Source organism: Branchiostoma floridae, chromosome 4 (assembly GCF_000003815.2).
Source record: "Branchiostoma floridae strain S238N-H82 chromosome 4, Bfl_VNyyK, whole genome shotgun sequence".
Taxonomy (NCBI): domain Eukaryota; kingdom Metazoa; phylum Chordata; class Leptocardii; order Amphioxiformes; family Branchiostomatidae; genus Branchiostoma; species Branchiostoma floridae.
The window spans coordinates 25,468,296-25,479,391 of NC_049982.1; the positions used below are offsets into that span (position 1 = coordinate 25,468,296).

Consider the following 11,096-nt stretch of genomic DNA (forward strand, 5'->3'; position numbering starts at 1 on the left):
TAGGGAGCACTTGAGCAGCTCCCAAGCCTCAGACCTAGTCTCGTGTTCTCTTGTGAGAATTGAGACTAGGTCATTTACCTGATGATGATGTACTGGTAGACATCGAAAAATTTGGGAGGTATGTACTGTACCTTTACAAAACAGTTATTGATTGATGAAAATTGTTGTAACTGTTTGCATACGTGACTGATGAACCTCTTCAAAGAATTTAAGTGAAAGTGATAGTGACAGAATTTCAAAGAAAGTGAAAGTAAAAGAATGAAAAAGTGAAAGAAAGTTTAAGTGAAACAATTGAAGTGAAAGAAAGCCAAAGTGAAAGAAAGTAAAAGAAAGTGACAGGGAAAAAAAGTGAAAGTAGTAAAGGAAGTGAAAGTTGATAACACATCCCTACCCTAGTTTGTTGTTGGTAGGGATGTGTACAACTCTTTGACTTATTTTGTTACTAAGTAAGAATGTGTTACAGTAGCTCCTACTACACAGATACTGGTTGCTCCTACCAGAAATTTAGCACCAGAAAAAGATCAAAAATATTGTATGGGCTTTGAAATCAGAACCATTTTTTATATGAGATTGTATCAGACAAAAGGGTTCTCTGCATAAGATACCTGAAGTCTAAATATGTCAATACTGTTAATGTTAATTCATGAATCTGTCCATCATTTAAGCCCACATGCCGTGTTGTCAAATTGTTCAGGTACTGAGGTACAGACCTGTACCAAAACCTCAGTCTGTACTTTAACTGTAAAAGGGAAATATTTGCAGGAATTTCATTTTGCAGTAGAGACAAAATGACTTTTTTGCCGTGGTTTAGAATGGGGGTAGGTAGGCAGAAGACAGAGCAAGAATTTTTGTGGTATTAAGTTCACAGTAAAGATGTCACCGCAAAAACAGCGATCATGAAACTTTGGCAAAAATTTCCTCTTTTGCAGTACCCAATGTCATGTTTAAGCAAGCAGCCCCACCTGTTGGTAATGTGGAGGTGTTGATAATGTGACTTGTTGGGCGCCGCCCCATCGGCCTGGCTCCTGCTGTCCTGGACACGAAGCCGCACACACCAGTTCCAGATCCGCTCACGGTACTCATGGGGGATGCCAGCACGGATCAGTGACTTCAACTCGGGCAGGCGTACCGGGTCATGATCCCCGATGTTAGCAAAGTAGTTCTCCCATTTAATGCCTGAAAAAGGGAATAAAAATGATGCTTAATAAGTTAAGAGTTGGGCACACTTTTCTGGGTCTGAGAATGGCACGGTGTGTAAATGTTTCTATTTAGGTAAAGCCGATTGGCTGACAGCTGGTTAGAGACCAAATGGCTCATAAAAAATTGGAAACCTCAGCCTGGTTTACCAGAGCTTCTCTAAGATTATTTTATTGGCCACGGGCGACGTCCCATGCAGCCACAAATAAATGTTTTGTTCATCATCATTGGTCAACGTGTTTGTACACATTGATTTTGCTGGCTGATTACAAGACAGGGATGCGCCAGGTCTCCAAATCCGGGTGAATGATGTAAATCACCGTGTGGCCGATACTAGACAAAAGTTTGCCAGGCCTCTATCCGGGGGATTTGTAGTGAGTCACAAACTCCAGACAGAATGAAATCAAGATGTGTTCAGTAATACATAATAACGACGTCATCTTACCAATGGATATATTTTCCTCTGCGGACCTGGCCTGGATTTCCTCTGACCTCCTCAGTAACGACCCTGCCCTGCTGACCACAGGGTTGGCTTCCGCCAGGTCAGCTTCCATGCTGAAGCCGTAACGGTCAAACTTCTCTTCCCTGGAATCAAAATTAAAAATTGAAATTAATAAAAACATCAAACATCTCATTCATCGTACCTCCATGAAATATGTTTATGTTTTTGTGTATGTCTTGTTTTAATTCTTCCTAGACAATGTGAATTTTTTTGCTGTTTCTGTCTGATAAAAATTGAAGCCAAAAAAGCTAATATCCTTTGATAGCTTATTCTGGGACCTATGACCTAACTTCCAGTCAGTGTCTAAAACTTTCCTATTATGTGGAAATATGTGTGGAACTGCTAATTACCATTCTGTCATTGGTTGAACTCCTAATTGTGACGGACAGTCAAGAACAGTCTGTTCGCTCTAATATTTAGTACAGTCAAACCTGCCTGAGCGACCACCTTTTCTCAGCGACCACCTGGCCATTTCGACCACTTTTTCTTGGTCCCGATTTTTTTCCCATTGACGTAAGCATTAAGCGACCTTTTCTCAACAACCACCTGGCCAACGCGACCGCGACCGGCCCAAATTGGGACCCATAACGACCGCATCATTTTCAAAACTGAGGTTTTCATCGATTTCTGACGATAACTAGCGCGATTTTGTGCCGAAATCTGCCAGTTTGCGTCGAATTTTGACTGCCATTACGATGTTCAATACGTGGGTCCATGGGGCAGTCTACTATAATATGGGAGGAAATTTTCGTTATTAGAAAATCCAATTGAATTGAGTTGTTACAGACTTTTTAAAAAAATCGATATCATTATAAAGTGAACGAATGCTGTAACGTATATAGCCTCATACTTTTTTAAGAGAGTTCTGTGTAGCTCATACCTTTTTAAGAAAGATCTGTGTGAGTGCTTTTGTCCAACTGTACTGTACATCCGTGGGTAAGTACGCTATCGGGACGTACCGGGCATCGAATTCGAAAGGTACACCGTAGTTATTTCAGATACAGCGATCAAGAACACAGCGACGCATAAAGCTAAAGGCTTGTATGGTAACTGACATCATCAAAGTTCCCTTACTGTCTAAAAAGTTAGTGTACAAATATTGAGCCTTAAAACACTATATCGTATAAAAGCTCGATAAAAGCTTGGGGTTAAATTTACTAATTTACAGTGTTGTATTTGACATTAAAGACCTCGCTTCTTTGCGTGCGTGCAGTGTGCTTGCTATTTGCCATTAAACACAACGGAAACCATTTATACTTTGCATCGGGCATGTTTCGAGTCAATACTCTTCTCAGCGACCACCTGTCCAAATCGACCCCCGGATGGTCGTCTTGGGCAGGTTTGACTGTATACTGTAAATGCAGAAATGTTCGCGGTTTTTGCGGTGACCACTTCCCGGCGAACTTAAAACCACCGCAAACATTTTTCTATTATGGTATTAGACTGCAGTCTTACCGCAAACTTAAATCCACCGCGAAAATTCCTTTTTGCCGCTACCGCGAAATTAAATCCCCGCGAACTTAAATGCATTTACAGTATTTGAATGGTTTTAAGGGTACATTATATGCATATAGTAAGGTTCTTTAGGCACAACCAGGGAGTACTTACCTTCAACGTTTCGGTGTCTGTCAGACAATTGTGTAACAGACTGGGAGGGTGCTAGAGTCATTGACAGAGAGAAAAACAGACAAACACGCTGGATAAAGTAGGCAGTCTGGATCAGGAAGTTACTCCAGTCATGAACAGAGATGAGGGGGGATACAAACTGAGCCATGTTTGGGATGTGCTCAGTTCTCACTGCTGCAGCGCCACCTACATCGGCTATAAGTAGCAGCGAGAGTTGTATCCAGCCATTCTAACCCTGGTGTCTGACAGACACCGAAACGTTGGAAGTAAGTACTCCCTGGTTGTGCTTAAAGAACCTTACAAATACATATGAATAATTGTCAACCTGATGAAGTTATTTACGGAGGGTACATTATATGTTCCAAAGGCCCACCTTAATGGTTGCAGCCTGCCGGCGGTCTCCACTGGTTCGTTCCCCTCCACATTGATGGCCTCGTCCAGCAGCTGTGAGATGACCTCCTGGGTCCTGCTCTCCTCCCCACCCCTCTGGGGGGTGTGCAGCTCGTTCAGCAGCAGCAGGTACTTACTCTTGATCTGGTAATATCTGGCTTCCAGTTCTGACATCTGGAAAAAAAGGGGTGTTTTATAAATGCTCTGATCTTTAAAAAAAACAATATTGTTTTGCTGAATAGATGAAAAATTATTTACTAGTAAATATGATATCATTCCCTCTATGTAGATTCATACATTTTTGTATTTGTCATTATTTCATAATCTACAGTCCGCCTTATATATATTGTGACAACTGTTTTTTTTACATCTTTTAGATGTATATAGCCAAAGAATGGTTTGGTTACAATTTAAAAAGACAATAGGTAATATAATGGTACATATCATAATTTTGTGGTTGATATGTGACCAGAAAAGTGCTTCATTTTGTGGTTGATATGTGATATGAACTAGTGACTGTGTTGTTGTTTTTTCCAATTAAAAAATTGGAGCTGAGGGCAAACAAATTACATTTGTGAGGCCTGTATATAACCTGTTTCTATGGGAATCTATTACCAAAACCAAATGATCCAAACTATACTTGTACTCAAATTGGATTCTACAATGTCTGGCACCTTTTCCAAATGAAGCTGTTCCCTTGTTGCATCGTCATTTCTCAGCAAGTTCAACTCCAAGATCTCATTGTTCAGGAACCTGTTCTGGGTCTTGAATGCCTCTAAGGAATCCTGTAGGCAAAAAGGAAAATAATAATTTCTACTTTTGACATGAATATTCTTATCCATTCCTGTATCTTAGATTCTTCTTGTATGCATTATCTTTAATAAATTCATTATCTATAGTACTCCTTTGTCTAACATTCATTTTATCAAATTGTTGTGAGTCTTTTGCCTTTGGAAACCACTTGTGTGTATTAATGAGACAGTTCAGAGTTTCAGGATTCAGTGTTAGATATATCAAAGTGATTTGAAAGTTTCTGTTAAATCATTCATGACAATCATTTAAAGCCAAGAGATTGCTTTAATGATTGTCACAAGATGACTGTGTAAACATAATAAGGTAGTAGGCAACATCTTACTTAGGCTACTTTTGTCACCTATAACTTCTGTGTGTAAAATTAGTTCACCTTTATCCATGTGGTAACCTATATCCATTGTAAAATGTATTTCTAAACAGAAAATGAATTTACAGTATGACCTTGAGGTTTTGAGTATCGTCCATCCAGTCTGCAGTACTGACTGGGTTGCTGTGCTGCTGGATGGTCAGCAGGCTGTTGTCTCCAGTGTCAGTCGGGACAGTCTGGCCGTGTTCCAGATCGTCCACCTGGTGGGTCAGCTGTATGATGACCTGATGGGTCAATGGTCCAAGGGCATTCATAGATTAGACCAAACTATCAGGTTTAATGAGAAAGTATGCACCTTTTATCACAGACAACATGTCTAATAAGCAATTTCTGTACTAGTACATGTTTGGTTTCTATTTCAAGAATATATTACATTCTTCATTCCATTGAAAATTGTCAAGTGAAGTCAAAGCCTGTATTAAATCTCAAAAATAAATTTTGAAGACAGGAAAAGTGATAACTTATTTTGGGACCTTTGGCCTAACTTCCTGTCAGAGTTGCAGGTGTTCTTTGCATGAAGTATCAAATAAATTTTAAGTACATATGAAACAAATTTAATCTTGAAGGCTTGTTTGGCTGTTATGGCATGGAACAATTGTTGTGACATTTAGAACGGCATTTAGAACTTACAATGTATCTTCTGCCTATCATGTCATCTTGAAGTTCATCATTATCTTTTTAAAAAGCATTCCTTGTTTGAAATGAAACTCTTTCATAGTAATATTACACTTGCAGTAAAAGGAACAAAGCACTGGTTCAAATTAGCATCCTAAAACACTAAAGATATCAGATATTCAAATACCATGTAAATGTCACAATCTAATATGTCAATGTGCATCTATCATCATTTTCAAAATATAGGTTCCAAACATGGACATGGTGTCTCTAGAATTTGAAAAAAACTATCTTCAACTTGAAAGTGAAAGTGATACCTGATCCTTGGCCTGCAGCATCTCCTGAAACATCATCAGTTGTTCCTTCAGTTCCTGTGAGGATCTCTCACTCAACTTCAGGTCCAACCGCATGTCTTCTCTCTCCATCTTAGTTTCATTCAGCTGTTTCTGCAGCTCTGCCAGCTGTCTGTCTTTCTGTCTCACCAGCTCTAGTCTCTCCTTCTCGCTTCCCGCCTGCACAAAATGGTCGCTCGATCGCTTCTCCTGCTGCGCCGACGATAACTGCTCGTGGAGAATCTTGATGACCTTTTGGTTGGCCTCCAATTCCTGCTCCAAGGTTTCCACCTTATCTTGAAGAGTCAGGAGGTTTTCCTGGTTCTGAGGAACACTTCCTGTTGCGCTGTTCTCGGTTTGATTGACAGCTCTGTTGCCTGATAGTTTCTTCTTGAGTGAGCTAGCAAAGCCTGACATCCTGTTGACCCCTGACCTTGTAGGGGAGGGGGGTGGCTGTGATGTCATGACCTTGGCGTGACCTTGATGATCGCTGTGCTTGTTTTCCAAGTCTGCTGACCACCGTTTTGCTTCAGGACCATTGTCTGAAGTTAAGGACACATTAGTGTTCACAGTAGCCAGTCCTTTAGAGGTTTCATCAATGTTTATCAGAGGAGCCACTGTCTGGTACTGTGTGGATGGTTCTGCCAAAATAAGAAAATTACATTCAATACCAGACACCTAGCTGTTTTTAAAGCATTAGTCTCAGAACAAACTGGAGACACTAAGACCCAATACAGGGCTTTGTGAATCGAGATTCACCGAGGAATTGGAGGATTGATCCCCATCCTCGGGAGGTGGATTATTAAAGTGGATCAAATCCAGATCAACCCCATGCCTATGTGAATCCTGATTCACAAATCCTGGTATAAATGGGGTCTTTAAGTATATACCGGTAGGCACTGATTCACAGTTTTTAACAAGGGCTAAGGTTCTGTATGCCAGAAAATGGGAAAGAGAGACCAAAAAATAAACACCTACACTCCAGACATCTGCAATTTAGAGCCTGCAATTTAAGGAGGCTAGTACACACATGTACATTATGTAAAAGGTTAGCTTTTCAGCAAAAGCTCAGGATACTCCGGCTTAAGAGAAGTCTACATATAATTTCTCAAGAATTTCCTTGAAAGAAGCCCAGGATAAGGTGTACCTTGTGGGGTACCTTGCTGCTTCAGTAAACCGCTCTTGGGTGGTAACACGGACGCAGAGGCCATGGCTGAAGTGGAGAACGTCCGTGCCATACTGGTGCGCAGCTGACTGTAGTGTCGCCTCCTCAGCTGTAACTCTTGCAACCAGAACATCATGGTGCTATGGTCAGCAGCCTGGAAAAAAAGATTCAATGTTGCCATTGTTGGTTTTTATGTACTGTAATTTCTTAAAATATTTGGTAATATTTTCCTGGTTTTCGCAGTGAGCTTGGCACCACAAATTCACAATGCCACATATGCAAACATCTCAGAGTTGTGCAAACATCTCTGAATGAGCCCATCACTTAGTTAAAGTAAGTGAAAGTGAAAGTGACCTCCAACACTTCTGCTGTATCATCTTCCAACCATTGCGGATCCGGAAACTTTCCATTTCAGTATCATTTCCTCACTCGTTACTCCTTATCACCACCTCATACCTTTGCCAAACAATCATTGTCAACTATGAAATGTATGCTCTAATTTGCAGAATTCATTTTAAGATGATTCTGGTAGATATCGATGTTAACCTCAATCTAAGTAATATTTACAGTTTCATAGACTGGCACCAGGAAACACACACACACAAACAGACAGACACATGCACAGTTGCACACACAGACAAAGTCAGAGAAAAACAATAATTTGGTCACTGAGCAGAGCCTAGCCCCAATTATGGGATTCTTTGATTGACTGGCAGCAGGTTAAATGCCACGCCCACAAAAGTGGAAACCTCTGCCCAGTTTAGCAAATAAATAATTCTACCTCCCCAAGGTAGTATATTGTATAGGGACTCTGCATGAAAAATTAAGAGAATGTTACTTTAATATCTAGAGGTGTAAAAGACATACCTGTAGGACGAATGTCCGGTCAGCGGAGCTGATCTCAAAGTGCCCCGCCCTGCCTTCCTGCTCTCCCTGGTCAAACGAGAAAGAAGCCCCGGCGATGTCAATGGACCCAAGAGCCGTCGCATCTTCCGACGACTTGTAATAATACAGACGACATCTCCTAGGCTCAAAGACGAACCATCGCTGCCTGAAAACTTTGACAAGTCCTCTGTCTCCCTTCTTGTTCAGATAACCGCAGAGTTTTGACTGTGGTTCTTTCGCTATTTCCTTTTCCTCTACTGTAGTTTCGGTGGTAGGATCTTTTCCAACAACAACAGGAGGAGGTCCCACATCCAAGTCAACTAAAGTTCCTTCCCTGGCTCTTGGCGTTGCTTTCTCGACTTTGATGGAATCTTTTCTGACGTCCGGGACGTCCAGATCCACCAGATTTCCTTCCATGGTTTCTTGAAGTGTCACAATATGTCTTGCGGAAACTTGAGAAAGTTGAGGAAGGACATCTCTCTCTCACTTCCTCATGGCACAGTCAGCTGGTCTCGGAGCCAACCACTCATTGCCAAGGGGGGTACTTAACCTGTCAAAATAGATGTATCCTCCATATTTCACTACAAGATATCACTAGACATTAAGATATACTGTTAATAATAGTTTTTTAAATAATTATCATATATTTAAGTCATTTAGTCGTTTCACAAAGCATATTTATGATATTTTGGGTTATGCCATTAGAATATGGGTGCTTGCGTCATCACTATCTAGGTCAAAGGTTGTTCGTACCAAAAACGAAACGTGTGTTTGTTCGAAAGATTATTTCATTCGGAATTAGGACATCGGATTTGGACAGCCAATATCATCAGAAATAACCCGAATTTTTCTCAAGAGTTTACAGATACTGTCGCACTTTTTCGTAGAATTGTGGTGCCCTTCTTTGCGAATTTAAGGTCACCGCTGGGGAACCGCGTGACGTGACGCGTCATACGAGCGATCGCGCTGACGTCACGGTTACGTCACGTGACGTCATGGTAGGCAAAAAGCTGCTGGTGGCCGAGGAGGGCGGGCTGAACCCTCCTCGCCCACCAGTTGCGCGCGGGAAACGCAAACATGCCGACCAGTTGTTGTGCGCTGAATTGTACTAACCGGAAGGATAAAGGCAGTAGAAAGAAGTTTTTTTAGAATCCCTGCGGAACCAGGACGAAGGGCTGCATGGCTTAGAGCCTTAAAAAGGTCAGATTTTGAGCAGGGAAAGAAAAACCCGACCGCGGCGTGGACACCACGAGGCCACGAGAGAGTGTGCAGCGACCATTTCATCTCAGGTTTGTGATCTATATGTTTTATATTTTGTTGTTGTCCCCCTTGCATAAATACATTTTTCGTGATGTAATAGTGTACTTTTCGTTACACATCTGCGGAAAGCTTAAGTAAGTTTTGTCGCTGATTCATGCCATATCAAGGATAGTGAATATTAATGTTACATGTATCAAAGTTTTACAGCGCGTCCACGTGGGAGGGGGGGGGTCTGACTTATAAATAGTGGTAAAGTATCTGGGATGGACGTATACATATATAGTATACCAGAAGTATAACGTACATCACTTAACTGATTGACGAAGACATCTACAAATGTTTTAAAATGTCTTTAAAATCATCTACATCTACATGGGAATACCCCCAGATGGCCCCTACTGGAGCATATTGTGTGGGGAGGCCCCCAGCGGGTAGACCTCCACCTTGGTCCGGACCATTGTGGGATAGTGCAGGGGAAAGAAAGAACCAGACTGTGGAGTTTGATCCACTCACACCGGGATGATCCCCTGCTCTTTTCGATAAGTGTGGTGGGTTCTTTCAGTTTAACATGCCGAGGTGTGTAGCCGAAGCCAGGTACTCATTTTTCACCTTAGTGAAGTGAGGAAATAGGTGTAAAGTATGGTTTAAGTACCTTTCCCAAGGGCACAACAACAAAGTGACCTATCAGGGATTCCAACTCATACTTATCTTTGGATTATGAGTCCTACACCCTAACCACAAGACCAATTGCCACCTCATTTTAAAATCATGTTTATAATACTGACAAGTTCTTTGCTTCTTGCATTGCAGGGAACCCTTCTAAAGACCCTTCAATGTTTCTTTATTGAAATTTGATTTACTGCTCATGCTGTTCATGCAGGCAGGCTGTTCATGCCTGTGTGAAACATTGCTATACTCTACCTCCTTGCCTGAGAAGATGACCATGAAAGTTTTACCAAGGATTCAGTTAAATCTCACAAAGATCCTGTAAGTTACTCATGTTAGAGTTTACACCTAGTCAAATGTTTTATATTTCATAACATTCACAGCAGTAATCACTAAATGCTATGCTAACAGAATGTATGTAGGAAACAAAGCATGCAACTTTGATTTACAACTTACAACATGCTTCATTGTTTGCAGGTATATGCGTGCAGCAAAAAGGCTGCGGGTGTCATCAGAGAATGAAGCCCCACCTACATCACTAAATGGTAAGGGCATTACAGAGGGAATAAGAAAAGTGTCTAATGGATACAATCAGTAATCCTAAACATATAAATTCTTGATCAACAGTTTAATCTATCATTCTTGCTCAACAAGTAAATCTATCACTTGTCACTTATTCAACATGAATCACATACCATACACACAAGACTACTTGCTACAAAGTTTATCCGCTTGGTTTTCGGAGTGGGGATATAGATGTGAATCAAGTAGAGAAGCATGCAACCTGCATGAGTAAAATATTGAAACAACAATACATACATATGAATCAGAGTTTAGAACATTCAGTTCAGTTCAGATATATGACACTCATAATCACATAGCACTTTCATTGAACTTCGGATTTGCTTTATTTCAGATGAAGAAATGATCGCTGACCCTCCTCCTGAAAGTGTAGAGACTCTGAGAGACCCCCTTCCTGAAAGTGTAGAGACTCTGAGAGAACAGCTCACAAAAGTACAAGAGGAGAAATGTAAGTTGGAACAGTTTTGCGAGTCCCCAAACGCCGCTATCTTGGCACGTGTGCGGAGTTACTGTCGCGTGACGGTAACCGCACGCGTGTAAAGATAGCGTCGCTTGAAGAATAGCACGTTTCGTGCCGATTGACGAGTTTTGAGCAACTTCACGCAAACTCCGAACGCGTGCATTACCTCGCCCCGTGCTGACTTCGCACGCTTGTGCACAGAACGGACACGCGTTTTCGTAGCCTGGGTATCCAGC

General features: G+C 41.3%; 1 protein-coding gene and 1 long non-coding RNA gene across 3 annotated transcripts in view; one reads left to right on the forward strand and one right to left on the reverse strand.

Moving 5' to 3' along the window:
• The window catches only part of LOC118414087 (TBC1 domain family member 2B-like), a 14,434-nt gene extending 5,985 nt beyond the window's left edge, over positions 1 to 8,449 (reverse strand). Inside the window, exons 1-8 of the mRNA XM_035817855.1 lie at positions 7,875 to 8,449; positions 6,990 to 7,161; positions 5,828 to 6,483; positions 4,970 to 5,119; positions 4,390 to 4,500; positions 3,699 to 3,889; positions 1,643 to 1,782; positions 963 to 1,176 (exon numbers count right to left, since the gene is read on the reverse strand). Of these exons, the coding sequence (XP_035673748.1) occupies positions 963 to 1,176; positions 1,643 to 1,782; positions 3,699 to 3,889; positions 4,390 to 4,500; positions 4,970 to 5,119; positions 5,828 to 6,483; positions 6,990 to 7,161; positions 7,875 to 8,309 (2,069 nt within the window). The 5' untranslated portion in view covers positions 8,310 to 8,449. The remainder of the gene's footprint in view (positions 1 to 962; positions 1,177 to 1,642; positions 1,783 to 3,698; positions 3,890 to 4,389; positions 4,501 to 4,969; positions 5,120 to 5,827; positions 6,484 to 6,989; positions 7,162 to 7,874) is intronic.
• Positions 8,450 to 8,882: 433 nt separating this feature from the next.
• Positions 8,883 to 10,772, forward strand: LOC118414088. 2 transcript variants are annotated; one of them, XR_004830908.1, is made up of 3 exons: positions 8,883 to 9,181; positions 10,296 to 10,363; positions 10,735 to 10,772. It is a non-coding gene; the product is annotated as an uncharacterized LOC118414088 (long non-coding RNA). The 2 variants fall into 2 exon arrangements; XR_004830907.1 differs by lacking the exon at positions 8,883 to 9,181 and having other exon boundaries at positions 10,007 to 10,363.
• The last annotated feature ends 324 nt before the right edge of the window (positions 10,773 to 11,096 follow it).